The sequence below is a fragment of the Tyto alba genome, unplaced genomic scaffold (assembly GCF_018691265.1).
Source record: "Tyto alba isolate M040663 unplaced genomic scaffold, T.alba_DEE_v4.0 Super-Scaffold_38, whole genome shotgun sequence".
NCBI lineage: Eukaryota > Metazoa > Chordata > Aves > Strigiformes > Tytonidae > Tyto > Tyto alba.
The window spans coordinates 39,741,920-39,759,848 of NW_024881313.1; the positions used below are offsets into that span (position 1 = coordinate 39,741,920).

The 17,929-nt window shown below is 45.4% G+C and overlaps 1 protein-coding gene across 8 annotated transcripts in view; it reads right to left on the reverse strand.

Annotated features, from left to right (window-relative positions):
• The window catches only part of ALS2CL (ALS2 C-terminal like), a 48,110-nt gene extending 30,576 nt beyond the window's left edge, over nt 1-17,534 (reverse strand). For 3 of the 8 annotated variants that reach the window (XM_033011733.2, XM_033011709.2, XM_033011743.2), the window contains exon 1: nt 17,451-17,534. In XM_033011733.2, coding sequence (XP_032867624.1) covers nt 17,451-17,453 — 3 coding nt within the window. In that variant the 5' untranslated portion in view covers nt 17,454-17,534. Of the gene's footprint in view, nt 1-3,607; nt 3,626-8,408; nt 8,503-9,439; nt 9,458-14,427; nt 14,437-17,450 lie in introns of those variants that run through there. The other 5 variants (XM_042801826.1, XM_033011723.2, XM_033011752.2 and 2 more) reach the window with 5 other exon arrangements.
• Between the last annotated feature and the right edge of the window lie 395 nt (nt 17,535-17,929).

The window sequence follows — 17,929 nt, forward strand, 5'->3', positions numbered from 1 at the left end:
TGTTGCCACATCACCTCACATCACACAATAAGGTCAGCCTGAGTTTCAGACACCATTTCCAGGCTTTCCACATCAGTTCTGCAAGAACAGCATTTACATGCTTGTTCTAGCCCACTTGTTGCACTTACCGTAATAAAACAGTTTGGATCCTAAGATATTATTTTGATTTTAGTTTAAAAGTATGATTTTGACTTAACATGAAGCTACAGTATCTCTGAGAATATAAAGTACAGCGAGGCCCTTAGGATTAAACAACTAGCATGCTGTGTGCCTTGAACACTATAACAATCGTTATGGACTCTGAATTAACACAATAGGTGCTGGTTATGGATCTTGACTTGAAACAATAGGTACCAGAGGAAAACTGGCTTGGCTGGGAAGATCGGCCAAGGGAGAGGTGAACATTAACCAAAGATGGAGTGAGCATGCGCAGGGATGGAGTTCAATCAACTGACAGAGTGATGAAGACTATCGACGACCACCAGAGGACCCCCGTCCAGTATAACCACGCATGCATTAGAGACATTTGCATATGATAATAATTTCCAGGAAATAACATGAATATGCTAATCATTGCCCTCCCCCCATTCTATTTAAATCAATCAGTAAAGATGACCAATGATTTCTGTAAAATAGGAATATAGATAAGGTGAGGTAACGGAAAGCCAATCATTATTAAGGTCAACTTAAACGTTATGAATTTATTGATCTTATGTAACTATGACTCTGCTGAAAAAGTGTATAAATATGCTGTGCTTTGTACCTGTCAGCGAACACGTCTTTGGCGGAGTTATCCCCTGTGTTCCCCAGCGCTGGAATAAAGAAGTGCCTGCTTATCTGCTGTGTGTAGATAAGTTCTATTCGCAATTGTGACTGCTAACACACTGAGGCAAAGAAGATTTGAAGTTCATCACCTAGTAAATAAAACCAACACTGGCTCAGCCACAGAAGACAAAGGAAACAACTGGTACTGTCCAAGCTCACACGGAGGTCATGTTGTGCATTGTCTTGTATGGAAAACTGAATGTGAACTGCAGTGCTGCTGCACGCCGCTGCATGATGGGAATGCTGAGCAGAAACCCAGGGCTGTCACATGCTGTCTTCCCCCAGCTCGGACGCAGCTTTCACACAACTCCGTGGTTTCATAATTGTGTGTTTGCTCCACAAAGGGCCAGGCAAGCTTAAGCAGAGCCACTCTGGAGCCTGTTCACATGGTTTGAGCCTGCTCTTCATGCATGGCTCTGCTGCTAGGGAGTCGAGACTTTTGAAGATGGTGCACTCCTGATGGCCAGAATTGAAGGAGGCGCACCTCTAAGTAAGGGTCCTCTAGCTGCACGTAGCATGACAGCGTCTGGTTTTATGTGCAAAGTCAGAAAGTCTATGGCCTCTGAGGATGGAGACTTCTGCTGGCAGAACAAAACAACCACCAGCCTGCTTCAGGCTCCCATGAGGAATGAGATCGCCCTAGGAGAACATTTTCCAATGTATGAGACACATCTATTTATTCTCCTTAAATGAAGGTACAAGAAATCTATACTGCATGGGTCTGTAGAGAAGGGACACACAATAGTACTCGTCTAGAAACAGGAAAAAGACCTTGAGAAACAACTTCTGTAGGAGTCACGAGATCTCTGTGGCTTGTCACGTTCTTGGTCTGTCTGCTGAGTGTGACAATGAAGGCAGAAAAAATAGTGATGCAGCAGCCAATAGCAACCTAAGTGGCTGATGAGCATCTAATAGATGGGAGCAGCCCGTGTCATCAGGGGGAATATTTATCCTCAATAGGATCTGTCCAAAGCTGCTAAATGCACATTTCAGAAACAAAATACATGTCCCGAGGAGCCACAACAGGTTGTTATACCCTCTTTCAGGAATTTTCCAGAAGAGTGGGTGAAACAGATAGGAAACCAAGCAAAGAGACATTTTGGTGGAATGCTGAGCCTCTGTGGTGGTACAACAACCATAACCTTAAATTGTTACTAAATCATAACCGCGTCACATATTTTCCTCTGCAACAGCCTCATTGTCAGCTTTGCATAGAACCCCTTTCTACTTTGGAGTCTGTAGCTCTGAGGCAGCTGTTCCACCAGGAAAATGTCTGGAAAGCCCCATAGATTTCAGATGTGACACAAAGTCTCTCATGGAAACTCACATCTAGTCAAACAATCTTATCAGCCCCTGTACACTAAGGAACAAACTGAACATCCACAGAAGGACTATTCATTTTCCATCTTCCTCTGCGAATGCCCCTCCGTGCTGAAGTCAAGATTATCAGTCAACCAAAACACTTCTCCGATGGAAGAAGCCTGTTATGAACGATGCCAGATTTAGGGAGTGCTTAGGATATTTTAATACTAAACCAGGTGGGATGTAAATGCCACCACCATGTTTCCTGTATCCCCTCCCCTCCTTAACTCTTCTCTTTCCCTGCATCAGCCATCCTAAAAGGCATTGCGCCTTTGCAGCCCTTCCAGTCTCATCCATTCTTGCAGTTCATAATCTTTCTACTACCAACTGCCACAGAAATGAGGCCAGTCCATCATTTTGTCACATGCAGTCCTCAAACTGGCCAAGTTTTCCTTTCCCTGTCCTTTGAGAGGCAGTGGAGTTATTGCTGAGGAAGTACCTGCCTACTACTGCCCGTGTCAAGTGAATACATCATCTTTGCAGAGGCAGGGATAAAGCTGCTTTAATTCAAGCTCTAGTTCAGAATTAAATAAAAGCATTCCAAATGGAAGCCAAGAGGTACTAAAGATACTTCTCTGTCAGGATAGACCTGAAACTCTTCCTCAGATATTGCTTTTCACTCTCTAGGCCACTTTCATGATACCAATGGTGTTGCTTTTAACTGAAGCTTCTAAAACCATCTAAGAATGCAATATAGAACATGGGAACTTACACTTGGACTGGTAAATTCCCCTCCACTTTGCTGCAGGATACAGCTTAAAACATTTCAAATTTAAACCTCTCTTCTTGCCAGGCTGTATTCTAGATGCCCAGAACTCCTCCCTTGCTCATAACCCACTCACCATTTGCATGAGCATTATGTCTTTCCCCAAGCAGTGTATAGCTCTAAAGGATGCACATTACAGGGCAGAATAATATGCAGCTCTGCATAAAAGTTGCCAGCAGGGAGTTTCTCCCTCAGAACTTAGCAGATAAACTCATTAAAAGTTTATTGTCAGACTGAGTTAATACAGGCCTGCACTTTCCATCACATCACTTCACAGTGCGTGACGTAACAGACAAATCTTGTGACCTTAAACCACAATGAACACAGATATAACTATCTGTGTCCTCCTCTTGGCCAGCTCAATATCTGTATAATCATGATTAATATGATGAAAAATTGGTGGCTTTTTTTTTGTGTGTGTTGGTTTGGGGTTTTTTTGGTTGGTTGGTTGTTTTTTTTTTTTTTTTGTTGTTGTTCTTTTCTTTTTTTTTTTTTTTTTTTTTGTGGGTGGGGAATAGATTAGCATGAAGTGTTAGTCATAAGGGGTGCAAGGGGAGAGGAAGGATTGTTTGAGTTTGGACCATGGACATAAGCCTTCTTTGCCAGATTACTTTTTAACCTGGATCATCCATTCCCCAGCATAGTTTAACGTACCAGCACATAAACATGACCAGAAGCAGGGTGGGATCTGCTCATTCAAGAAGTAGTGCCAGCTCAGAGTCCAGAAACTCAGGAGCTCCTTAGGCCACGGGGTCAAACTCTGGTGACCAACACCAAGACAGTCGCTCCTCTCTCTGTCCCAACCTTTGCTGCTTTTCTCCAGGGGCCGAGTACCCTCATGCATCCTAATCGCGTTTCCCCCCTCCTGTGTCACGCTCCAGCTGAGTCTGCATTCAGGCCAGGACAAAGACCATTCTGTCATGTGGAAAAACAATTCCAGACTTTGTTTAGCCAACACCAACACGCTGGAGCAAATTCTCCCATTCAGACTCCACTCAGGCCTCAGATGGTCACGACTCGGGATGAATTAGTGTTCTACTTACCGGAGCCACCTTGTAAGCAGACAGAAACACACAGTGTGCGAGTTAAGAGGTAATTGAGAATAAACAGGGCAGAAAGACAATAAAACTCCAAATCCCAAGACAGCCGTTAGCAGCAAAATAAGGAGGAAGAGAAGAACAGAGGTAGCAGTTACTTGGATTAGGCTTTAGCATGGGGTACAGAGAGTGTGCCAATGCCAGCATGTGAAGGAACTAGGCAGGGTCTGGTTCAACATTTTCTTTACAAAGGGAAATTGCTGAGCCCGACAGCAATGAAAGTCGGTAGGCAGAGCTTAAAAACACACAAGAAAATGAACAGATTCATCAAGACTCCCACCATGAACACAAGACCCTCAGGTTTTTGGTCAGTCCAGGTTCATGCACAGACGAGGCCACACAACAAACATTTGGAGCACAGGGCAACCACCTCTACTCACAAGCGATGGGGCCAGTTCAGGATGAACATCAGGACATTTGACCTCACCACGTCTAATTAAGCCATGGAACTCACAGCCACAAGAGTCTGTTGTTGCTACGCGAATACTATACACGCATTCAAAAGCAGTTAGACGAGTTCATGGAGGAAAACTCAATTGAAAGCTAATAAAAACAAAAGCATCAACTCCAGCTCAGGAAGCCCCTGAGGAGGCAAAAAGCACATGTGGAAGCAGTATTACTACAACCCTTCCTAGGTTTTGTGGTGTTCTTCTCCAGGCATGTTCTTCTGCATTATGAGAGGTGAGATAACCTGGCTTGATATTGCTGATTTCATGCCAATTGCTTGTTGGTCACCTGCATGACAGGACCTCAAGCACTGAAAGATGATACAATGCAAGGTTGTCAAAATATCTACCATGTTAAAATCTAAGCAAATTCAGGATAGCTGTGTGTGGCCAGGAGCTTACGAAGGGCCAAACAAGTATTCTGTGCTCTCTTCAGAAAGCACTAAATCTGCATAATTGATTTTTCAAACCCAAGGAGAACTCGCCCTCCTCCCTCCCCCCCCCCCCCCAACTTCTGTCTTTCTGTCTTTAACACAGAAAAACAGGAAAAACAGGAAGCTATGTGGGGGGGAAGGGAGTGTGTTTTTATCTTTAAAAAAAAAAAATATATAAACAGTGAACATAAAAGCTTTACACAAATTCTATCTGACCCAGCTATTTTTCTTTCTTCCCCAAACCCAAATTGGAAGCTCATGTCCTTTCCTTAGAAGTTCCTGAGCCAAATAAAATCAACTGTAAACCTCTAGTTGACTTAAAAAGGACAACATCTGTCTGCCCTTTCTGGGTGTCTGAAGCTTACACCCATTGTAACCGAAAAGAGGCACATGAGAAGCTCAGTTGAATCCAGCCTTAGTGAGATGAGTGAACCTTTGAGCATACCTGGTCTCTCTCCACTAGCTACAGAATTAAACAGCTCAATAAGACCCTTTACTTGTTGACAACTAAGTCTAGAGAAGATCACTCTCACCACAATTAAGGATATCATTCAGCCTTTGCAAATAGCAAAGCAAGTAGCAAATAGCAAGGCCCACAGGTGAGATGAGATGATGTTTACTTAGTGGCTTAATTCCCCATGGCCTTGTAGCTCCCATTATCATTATCGTTATCACTTACAAGCAGCTTACGCATGCAGCAGCATAACTATTTTGACCCAGCAACTCATATGCAACACAGAATGACATGGGGTTATGGGATGAAACTCCAAGACAAACCTGAAACAACTGCAGGTTGTCTGGAGGCAGCAGAGAAAAGGAGATCATGAGAAGAGAGAGCTCCATCATTCTCCATTGCAGTGGAAATACGGGAAAGACAGAAGATAACAGCTAGGGACAACTTTTGTGTCACAGCTCTGGTAGCATCTTTGGGAGCAGGAGCTCTCCTCCCTTGGCCTCATATTCTCAGTATGCCTACTCTGTTTTTCCAAAGCAAATGGGGTTTCAGCGTGGCCTCAAAACCCAAGAAAAGTGACAGAGCGCTACACATCTGGGGTTTAGAATATGCGTTACGATCTACATCGAAGCAGTTTTGAGTCAGACCCTGAGCATCAGTCTGAATTACAGTCTGGAAACCAATTCAGAGGCACAAACAATAGCAGAGGAATGTCTCCCGGGACAATGGGAGAGCTGGTAGCAGAACTACTTCACAGTTGAGATGGAGTTCAACGTGCACTAACATCACCCACCTGAACCATCCTCTACACTCAGCACCTCCAGAACTTGAGTAGGACCAGAAGAGATTTCACTTCCTTTGTGTTAAAAGGCAGAAAATCATCATAAAACTGTGACGATAACCACTTTTGAGATGGCTGGCTCCACCAAATATTCACAAGTGAGGCTCTGGATCCATTCTCTAGCTGACCTGCCTTTTGACACCACTACTTGACTCTCTTCCTGTCTCACAGATGCTTGCTTATGCTAAAGGCAATGTCCAAAAGCTAACAATGTGTCACTACAAAATGCCACTTAGAAAAACCTCCCAGATCTGCCCTACCAAGTGACCCATGTAAAGCCTAGGCACGTCACAGCATCCCCAATACCTGCCAGAAACAGGGCAGGACTGAAGTCCATATGAAAGAATAAGAATGGATTAAAAAAAAAAAAAAAAAAAAAAAAAAAAATTACTTACTTGGATTAGTTTAATCTGCACCCAGAACTTCTCTGCTTTCTGTTTGTGTTCCTTAAACTCAAACAGAGTCCGGGAGCATTAACAACAATCCTGACCAAAGAACTGCCAAATTTTTCTTCCCCTCTCCTCTAGTGCCCAAGGCCTTTACCAAAGACTGAGCATAGTAAGAAGCTTCTAGTGCTTCATCAAGCCCTTCAGGTGCTCTTGGAGGACAAATTACAAGCCACTGAAGGCAGGACAGACCTGCAAGAGTCACTGGTGTTTCCTAACCTCTGATCATCATTCTGAGACGCCACAGTTCACTGACACGCTTTGACTGCCAAAACCCAGGTCTTTTGATGACCTGAAGAGCTGGTCAAAGCTCTGACAACACTGTTTCACAAGAAAATTCCTGTTTGTTGAGCCTAAAGCACTTTGCATGAGCCCTGTCCAATTCAACAGGAATGTAAACAATATCCGACCAGGTCATGCCAGTGGTCTAGCTAGTCTGGCAGCAAGAATAAAAGCTGTTATTTAGAGAACAAATATAAGCTTGGCCATTTTCTGAGGTTCATTCCTCTTGTATTCCCCCAACAACCAACTGTCACATTATGAATCTCAAAACGTGCAAGCCTACTCCTCGTATCTGCCTATGGACCAGTTGTTCTGGAACCTATTTTATCCCTCTTGAACTTGCTGATGCTGTTTCCCTCCAAGATGCATTACTAAATTGAAGGCAGGGTCTTGAGGGACAATTCTGCCTAGTTTCCCTGTAAATCCTCAAAAATCTTATCTTTCAGTTCATTGGGAATTTAAATCACTGCAGTAGCAGTAATGAAACTACCAAGTTCAGGGAGTAGCTGCAAAGGTCTAGGAAGCTTCCAGGCCATAGGAAATTTCCACAGACAAAGAAACACAGCTTTGGTTCAAGTCCAAATTAAACTAAGCTAAAGTTTAAAAACAGTCCCTCCTGTGATTTGCAGCTCCTCCTCTTCTGGCTCTAAACACATAGTTGTTTGTTACTTTTGAAAAGTCTTAAGTGTGTTACTGTTCCCCTATAATTGGGCCTTTGACCCAGACTTTTCACTTAACACCTAAGACACCTGCAAGCTTTTGACTGCTTCCCTCCCTTGCAGAAACCCAGGCGAGTTTATCAGCCTCTTTTGCCCTGACTAATTAGTTGGGTATTGGTTTCTCAGGCAAGCTGTGCAATCCCTGCATGAATGCACAGTTTCCAGCCTTACTTCATCAGGCTTGGATTGCCAGGTGAGGCTGCCTGCTTGCCTGGCACGGGTGGAAAATCCCTCCCTCAAAACAGGAACAAGCCCCAGCACACACAGCTTCAGGCAGCTGCCTGGAGGAGCGGGACTTCTCCAGCATCCCTTTCTGGAAAACACAAGGTGAGAGCAAGCAGAGGGTTTAACGCCACATTACTAGACCACTCTGGGAATTAAATAACTTAAAGACAACGTACCTTCTTTATGCAAGGCCAGTGTGTTGTCTAGATGAAGCACAGGGGTGCATGCAAGTCAATTTTACACTTCAGGAGAACGCACTCCACACCTTTGGTCCCTTGCACAGGTAAAATTTCTACCGATAGAAAATACTCCCAAACTTTACTCTGCCTCAGGACTTTTACTTATAGCATATTACCTTCAACAATCCCTTCAGCCTGCTAAGGCTGATCTGACCCCCCTCCTGCAGTACATGGCTAGACAGAAAACTAAGCCTCAGGATCAACGGGAAAACAACCAACCAACGAACAGTGATCACAAAACCCCAAAACAACCGGTGTGTAGAGCAACGTACCTTGCATGAGGCAGCCAATTAAAATTCTCCCGTGGTAAATGCTACGGCAGCAGCTCCTCTGAGCTTCTGAGTCCTGAAATACTCGGCCAGAGCCGCCGCTCTCCCCTCCCACCTCTCCCTCCCACGTCTAGCCGCCTCGTTTGCTGAAACACAGACCTGGGCCTGTTCATTAGATGAGACACCCACAGAGCCCAGAGAGACAGTTACGAAACCCGGGCAAATAGGGTTTCTAAAGCAATTATTTGTTATTTGCATTTTTAAAAGGACAAAACGTTTTGTGATCTATATTCTTGCAGCTCCTGTGTTGGGGAAACATAAAATACAGGAAACTGAAAAGGAAAAGGACGGGATGTGTTTTCCTTTGTGCGAGGGCGTTTCTCAGCTCTAATCCCTTTTCACCTACAGTGCATTCCCATAGCAGCTTGCCAAATGAAGCTGCTGTGCTTTTTCTCCTTGCTCTGCCAGTCTCTCCCCTCATGTGACTTCTGCACTTGCTGTAGGTCACAGACGGAAACCCTGGGAAATGGGATGTTTCCTGCTATTCAGAGCCTGCCGCTGAGAGCGTGTGACAGCTGGCATACCACGCATGCAAAGTCTGTCTTCTGCTACACCTCAGCCAGCAATAAACTATTTCCCCTCCTTCTAAAACAAAACTAAAAAACCCCAAACCCCCAAGTCCATATATCAGGAGCACCCAGAGTCCTCCCCAGCCGCCCATCTACTGGAACTCAGCCACCACCCCATCTCCTAAAGCACCAAAGGATTTTTCCAGTTGGTCACCAATTACGGCAAATTCCCACGAGTGTTTTGTCAGAGCAGCAATCGCCACCATGCACTCGCTCTCTGCATCCGAAAAAGTAGATACGCTGCCTGACAAAAGCCCCATGCCCTCCCATTCTGCTTCAGAGCATGCTGAAGAGCAATAACAAAGCCCCATTCTTTCCCAGCCGCTCCAACATGTTACGACTCAGCAGCTTCCCTCCTCCCCGGCTGTATGATTTCAAGGACTTTTACAAACTACTAGAACTTACTGCGGGCTGAGGGATCAGGACAAGTTGGTTTCTATAGCGAGGATGCTCAGGGTGTAACAGGAGACAAGAGATGCCTCAATCACCTTTTGTTTGGCGAGGATCTTCTATTGTGTTGACTTCCTTCCCACTTTCCTGGACTCTTGGAATCTTTTCCAAGAGGGACATGCCCATAACTCACTGTCTGCCTCAACACAATGGTTTACACCGCAGAGGCAGGCAGAGCAGCAATCCTTATACACAGCAGGGAACATACCAGGGAAAGATGTAGTCGGGGAATGGAAAGGATGGGTGAGCAATGAGCTCGCTGCCGGCCTCCTACCTGCTCTGCAAGCTGCGAAGTCAAAGAGCTGGGGATCAGGACTTCAACACAATTACAGACCATTTTCTTCCAGTCCAAAATTTGGAATTAAATCAGATTTTACGTGTCCTGAGGAAGTGGACACCCACAAGGGATTAGATGGCAGAGAGGCACCTCAAGTCTTTTTGAAGTATTTGCATAGGTGCTTGAACCCAGGAGGACTTTCCAGCCTCCAGACCCTATCTAGATAGATGAAGGCTGCATCCTGGCAGAGCTTATGATAGTGCCTACCCTCCAGAAAGGCGTAAGGGTTTCAGAGGTCCCAGTGCTGAGCATTTCCCTATTGAGCACGAAGGCTTAGGGATCTCCAGCTCCCCTGCAGCATTGCATGAGAGGCTTAGGACCTCTGCTCCATGCTGCGAGAGATGGACACTGGAGAACCCACCTTACATTTAAGGTGTTCTGGTTCAACCCACTGAGTGGATTTGGTTCTGGGCCCCGAGCTCAACATTGTGGCTTGTTTCTGTACAGTTTTGGTCAAATGGCTTGTTGTGCGTGCTTTGGATTAATGTTTTCCCCCGTTACTCTTTTTTAAATCCAGTCTGGTAAAGCTGTGTTGAAACTGTGCTAACATGGAGGGCTGTAACGGTTTGGTTTGGGAAATCTTTTTTACTTCTGCTTATGTTTCTCCTCATCAGAACACTGTTTCCAGTCACTCGGATAGTTTTCCCAAAATGCTCAGAATTTGAACAAACGTCACGTTCAGCCTGAGAGCTCCAGATTCCTTCTCAGACTTAACCCCAATGAACAGCAGCAGAAGCCCCAAGTCCTGATGTTTGCACCTCTGCTTTTCAACACTGAGACATCTCTCCTGGATGTGGACAAAGCAAGTCATGATCTGTACAACCCAGTTCTCAGTACGCTTCTACTCATTTGCAGCTTTTCCTTGTCTCCCACTTCTCCACAGCCCTTATCACCCTTTCTCCTTTGGATGCCTCCAACAGCAAACCAAACAGCCAGGATTTTTCTTTATCTTCATCTGAACAGCTTCACATTCCTGCCTCCTACGTGCTGTCCTCAACACAGATAAGACCTCCAGCTTTCAGACCAGGACATTTCCCACCATCATCTAACCTGTGCCCATTACATGGACAACTCAGCTGATTGTGCAGCAGCTACCAGATTGCCAACAGTTACAACTTGAATTCTTGTTGCTTTGCCTTAAAACACTGGGTGAAAAACAGTAGTAATTTGCTGCCACTTGAGCAACCACCAAGCCATCCTAGAGCTAGAACCGCTCTGAGTCCTCTTCATCCACGATGGGAACCGTCACCACACTGTGGACACCTTTAAATCCAGCCTTTAAAACCAGATTAGGTCTGGGTTGGATATGGAGGGCGAGACACAGCATAGTCCATCACCCATATTGTATAGACAGTATTTCTTCAGGTAAAGACTGATAGAGGTTAAGTGTCAGTAGCTCTCTGCTGTCTAGAACATTTCTGCAGTAGACAAGACAGTGATGAGGACAAAGACATTTAAAGAGCACCAAGGCTGTGCATGAAACGTGATTCTCATAATACTGCAGTTGGTTCCCCATCCTGCTTTGATAGGAGGGGAAGAAAGGGGGGAAAAAAAAAAAATATATATAGCCAAAGACATATTTTGCAAGCAGCTAAGTTTTAATCCTGATCAATCGGAAGAGAAAAAGTCCTGTTTTGATCTTGGGAACTTGTTGGTTTCAAAACTTGAAGTAAATAAAAGAAAGTAGACCTGAGAGATTTAAATTGTAAAAAAGAAACAACAAAAAAAAATCAGTCACACATTGACAGATGCAGCTTTTATTTTGGAAAAAAAAAAAAAAAAAAAGGAGTCTACACCTGAACTTTTGTGAGAACTAAGCTTCTACTGAAAGTTTTTTTTTAAATAAAACACGGCAGTTTTCTACAAAAGTCTGTAGAAATCTTCCCTATCAGCTCTGGGTCTCTCTCCCATTATCTGACCAGATCGTTATTAATTAAATTATTGCTGGCTATCTGCAGCCACAGATCTTAAACACAAAGCACGTGATACCATCTCTAAGCCAGGAGCTTAGGGAATGCTACTGGTATTCATCTGTCCATAGACAGCAATATCAGGTGGTTCAGACTTTATGTTTTGCTCTCCTGCTCGACCTCAGTTTTAAATCTTTGTTTCCTATGCTTGCATGTGTCACTCTGGGGAACATGGTTTCAAACTAGGCTTAACACTGTCCCTAGAAACATCTACTCAAAGGATATGCAGTACAGTGACACCAATGAACATGCTGTCTCCAAGAGGCCTTCCCCTACACAGATGGCACAGCAAATTGACATTCAACCACCCATGACAACTACAACCATTTACCCCCCCTAGAAATACCAAACTAAATTTGATCAAGCAACCTCTAAGGCAAAGAGTTCACCTTGCTCTTCCTGCTTAGGCATTTTAACCATCCGAACAGAAACCTCCACCAAATCTCACCCCAATTTGTACCTTGTGAGAAAACGCCTCCTTTCATAGAATCACAGAATGGTTTGGGTTGGAAGGGATGTTTAAAAATCATGTAGTCCAACCCTCCTGACATGGGCAGGGACATCTTTTGCTAGATCAGGTCGCTGAAAGATCTGTCCAACCTGACTTTGAACACATCCAGTGATGAGGGATCTACAACATCTCTTGGCAACCTGTTCCAGTGTCTCACCACCCTTACAGTCAAGTGTCTCACAACCCTTGTGATTTCCTCTAAATACAGCTTCCCTGAAACAAGTTGCCTTTTCCATCAAGGAAATTTTGTTTTGTTTGTTTGTTTTTTTAATCAGAACTTATTTATAGCCCAGTTTCCTCTGCTGAAACTAGGTCCCAGGCAAATTTTTGAATTCTGTGGCCAGTGATGCTGAATCAGCTCTGTTGGCCGGCACATCTTTCTATCACCAGGACCACCCCATGTTACGAGAACCAACCATTCTGGAAATAGCTGCTTTATGACTCATTCAGTTACAAGAATATCCTTGACTATACCAGCTCCGATACTGGTTTAATGAAGCATTTCCCAGAGCAGCAGCAAACAACCTGCAGCCTCCCATTCCCACAGCATTACTCAGTGAAATCTCAGCTCCTGGTTACCCCTAGGTAGAGGCTGCTTGAAGATGTGAGAAAAATAAATGTTTGGGTTTGTTTTTTTTTGCTCCAACAAAAGATAGTTCCTCCTAGCACAAATCCTAGTTTCATATAGCTTTCTTTTCTCAGAATCCTAGAATGGTTTTGCTTGGAAGGGACCTTAAAGACCATCCAGTCCCAACGCCCCTGCCACAGGCAGGGCCCCCTTCCCCCAGCTCAGGGTGCTCCCAGCCCCGTCCAACCTGGCCTTGAACCCTTCCAGGGAGGGGGGCACCCACAGCTGCTCTGGGCACCCTGGGCCAGCACTTCACCCCCTGCACAGGGAAGAATTTCTGTCTTATGTCCAACATAAATCTGCTCTTTTCCAGTTTAAAACCGTCCCCCCTCATCCTACCCCCACCCCCTGATCCAGAGTCCCTCCCCACCTTTCCTGTCCCCCCTTTAAGCCCTGGGAGGCCGCTCGAAGTTCCCCACAGAGCCTTCTCTTCTCCAGGCTGAACCCCCCCAACTCTCTCAGCCCGGCCTCCCAGGGGAGCTGCTCCAGCCCCCCCAGCATCTTCGTGGCCTCCTCTGGCCCCGCTCGAGCATCTCTGTGTCCTTCTTCTGTTAGCAGCCCCCATATAAGGAATTTTTTTTCCTTCCACAAAGTTATTTTTAAAAAATCAGCATCTTCCTTTACCCCTTAAGGAGTTTCAGATGCACATCAGTTTCAAGGAAAAGAGGACTGAGCTGGGAGATGGAGGAGGCAATGCAAATCTAAGATGGACCAAGCCTATAATCCCAGCCAGCAGCAACTTGGCATTTCTGCTGCCTTGCCACAGGACCATCTGAGGCTTTGACAAGGTGTGGGGCATTCATAGAAGCTGGGACCTCACTGGATCTGTTATGGTTTAGGCAGCTAAGGATCTGACACAGCACCCACCCCAGACAGGATCAACAAGCTGAAATACTCTGATTCTCTCACCAGGGGACTGTAACATAGAGGTGTCTGATCCAAGCACATACTCTTTAACTCATGTGCCTTGCAAGCCCAGAAGCAGAGTATTTGTGCATGCCATTGGGAAACTATGCATGGAACAGGAGCTAAGTGTGCAATTATTCATATCTCATGCAAAAGAAGTTTCACAATCTTCTTGATAATCAAACTTGTCCTGGTTCTTTTCACTGAGGCAACACGAGCCCTTTTCCCTAAAGGGTAAGAAAGGCATGCAAGGGAGGAGTGACTAGAAAACAAGCAACAAGAAACTGGGATCAACAATGGGCACAGACATGTTTTCTACATTTGAGCTACCCGCAGTAAACCAGTATAGAAATCAAACACTTCTAGAAATTCTCCAGACTCGTCAGGATGCACAGAAGAATTCAGGTAACAAGCACTGCAGTCGCACATCTGCATCTGTATTCCTGTCCATGTGAGATGGAGATTGACAATCAGACAAGACCAGGGACAGATTGCAGCACAAGACTGGTCAGGAGCAGGACAGACACAGAATAAGCATAAGGAGAGAAGGCACGAAAAATACAGTAGTATGGACTCAACATCTTTCCTTACCACACTCATTTCCTTCCGTAGGAAAGCCCTGTACAAAGTTAAGAGACTGACTCTTCCTGAGACCTCCAGTCTTGGTGTCTGCAAGACAGAGAGCTCAGATGCAAACCAAATGCCACAGTATTGATCCCACACAGGCTCTCAGCTCAAAGAGTCAAGAGTTAATCCCTGGAAGTGTGCACAGTCTAGACATTTCAGCCTTAGCTGAGCGGCCAGATGACCTAAATACCATTTCCTCTGCTGTTTACATGACCTTTGGCAAGTCCACTCCACCTGTGCTCTCCTCCACCAGACAGCAATTGGTCCAGGTGCTGTCTCTGATGACATGTTCATGCAGTTCCTGGTCTATGGCAGACCTAGTTCTTAGCACCAGAATTGCCAAAGGTCCCTTGCCATCAAGGACTCACTACAACTTGAAGTTGTAAACATGCAAGATCATCTGAGGCATTGCCAAGACCCTGGACAGATAGTAGCTATTGGCTGATGGCTTTCACCATGTAGCACCTGGTTCTCTTTAGTGTAAGAAAGAACTGGAAAGGGGCAAAACCAAACAGAGCACACTGGCCACCAGCGTAAGGGACAAAACATTGGTCCTGATCCAAGGACCAAAAAGTACCCAAGAGTAACATGTCTCCTTGTGCCTGTTCGTCAAGCTGTACCAGTTCCTTAGCCTGCTGGACAAATGCCAGCTGCAACAAGGTGGTGCTGAAACTGTGCATCATGAGCTACACCAACTGGTCCCATCCTCCCCCTGTCCTACACAGCACAGGAGATTAGGCTGCCAAGGTAGAACTAGATGGTCACGATGAGGATGGTCACCATTTCAAGGTGTCTCCCCCTCCATGTGACCTGTGGTACTTGCTTCTACCTTGAGGGGTTGGTCAGGATGCCCATCCATCTGGCCGTAGCTGCCATCCAAAGGTCAGGGTGCTCCATTGCTCTCAGAACTTTGGAAAGCCCAGATGGTTTACAGACCCTTTGAGAAGATACCTAGCACCACATCATATCCAAAGACACAAGCTCCCTTGGGACACCGTACCACATAGTGTTACATGACTGATGTGCTTACTGTTCAGTAAAGCAATTCTAATTCTTACTCCACAGAAGAAAACAGATAGAAATATCAGTCTTCAGAGCAGCTACCTGCAACAGTGACAACTGGCCAGACCAAGAATCCATTGGGATTTTACTTGAGGATTACTTCTCTGTAACAACAAACACAGAAACAAAGAAGCCTTTTTTTAAATAAACCCATGATGCCCGTTTAGTTACAGGAATGAAACATGACTCATGATTCCAAACTATTTATTGCTCTGTGGTAGCTTGTCTAACCAAAGGCCTTGCTAAAGAGGAAAACTGACTGTCAGTCAGTCCCATTTTCATAGGAGCTGCTATACATGCAGGAAGCCAGAAAACAGAAAAACAGACAAAAAGAAATGCACTTTTTTTATGTTAACATCAAGCTGTCATCTTTCAGCTCAGAATAGCTTCTTCCTCTATGCAAAGTTATCTGAAACTGTGAGCCTTTCAGTGATTAGCTGGACGGATAAGTTTCCAGAAAACTATATAATAATTAAAAAAAAACCGCATCATATTGCTCTTTCATTGTAGCAGAATGATTACAACTCTTCTGGCTCTGAGAATGACATGAAAATTTGTCTGAGGTGGAGCAGAGAAGTGGTACCAGTGAGGTAAGCAAGTACTTAATTGCATGAGTCTTTTGGGCTGCAGAACGTCCCAGCAGGGGAACGACACAGAGGTCTACAGTGCTTGACTGCAGGAAGACGGTGACTTTTACCAGGGCTCTTCCAAACACTCCAAGCAGGATGGCACAATCCCAGCTGCAATGCTGAGGCCTTCTTCCCACTCCTTGGCAAGCTATGTCAGATGCATCCAGTCAGCAGATCAAAGCAATCCGATAGCCAGAGGCATCTGGCACGTGGAGATATGAAAGAGGAGCAAGGGTGCCAAGCTACATGTAGATGAGAGACTCACAGAAAGAGGATGAAGAGCAGAAGTCAACTAGATTTTCTTTCTTAATGCATAAGGTGTTTCTTGTGGCCAAGACCAGTCCCTCCCCATCATCCAGATGGGTTTTATGGGTACCTCCTGAGAAAGCCACCATTTGATTTGAGAGGGCTGAGAAAGGCTCTCCTCAAACACAGGCAACATGGGAAAAGATGACGAGGGCCAGACAGCACATGAGCAACTCTGAAGAGCGGAGCAAGTCTTGGTTCAGTCTTCCCCCCATTCCTATCCCTCCCAGTTCCCAAATCCCCCACTGAGGTAGCAGCATAGACCAGGCAGCCCACCAGCAATCCACCTTTGCTGCAAGAGCAATGACAAGTGACTACAACACTGTCAAACCAGGAGGAAACGACCTTCTTTCTGCGGTGGCATGAGACCAGTGGCCCTCTCCTTGCCTTTGAGCAACCATCCCACAGCACCACACCGGCTGTGTCCAACCTCGCCCTTCAGTGGCTAAATGGGGACAGCAAGGTCCTGTCCCACTGGGCTGGAAGCCATCTACAACCCTGAGGCATGTCGGCTACATAACGAGTCCAACCGCCTGGAGACATGCTGCCGGGGAAACAAAGGCACCTTGTCCCATAGCATGGTGGTGAATCACACCATTATATCTCGCTCCCACGGCACATGCCCTATCAGCACCGGGAGGGATTTTGTGAATATTTGCCTCAATGCAAGTAGGAAATGAGCAACATTCCTGTTTTACGGAGGCAGAGATTTTGCTGATTTCACAGCCTCCCCAAAATGACTTGCATCTTAAACACAGATGCATCCTTTCCTAACCCTACAAAATACCCGAGCAATAACCTTTGGAGAGAGACACTGTCACATACTGAACATCACCCCGTTTCCACAGCTGTAACCCCCCCTGATCTTCATCATGCCACAGAGCCAAATCTTTTGCAATAGGACCACAATCCCCCACGAGACCACTTCAACAGCTGTTTAGCAGCATCTCCCGGCAGCCAAATGCCACCTGAGCAAAAAGTCCATCTTACCATGGGTTGAGCTGTCAGCCAGGATACGTAGCCATGTGAACAGAAAGAGGAGCTGGTGGTGAAAGCTGCCTGCTATAACTTTTCTGCTGCTTTATTTACTCACTTTAAGGGGAGGGGAAAAAAAAAAAAAAAATAAAAAAATTCAAGGAAGTAATGCTCCTCTCCCAAGGTGCACTGCAAAACATTCTTGGTAGACATGGAAACCCCTGGCAGGCTGCCATCGCTTGGCCAGTCTCCACATTAAATTTCAGTGAGCAACTCAACACTTGAATGGCTTTTAGAGAATTTAAAGGGAAACGGCAGCCGTGGACGGGTGATGTGGCTGCCGCTCCCCATAGGCAATCATTTGGGGTGTTTCTGAATTTGCTTTCAGCTCTGTGGGAAGGCTTGTCGTGCTCCTGTGCACAGGGCAGGCAAGTTATGACGGAGCCAGCTGAAAACAAATGCAGCCTCCGCACTTCTCCTCCAAAGGAGGTTTC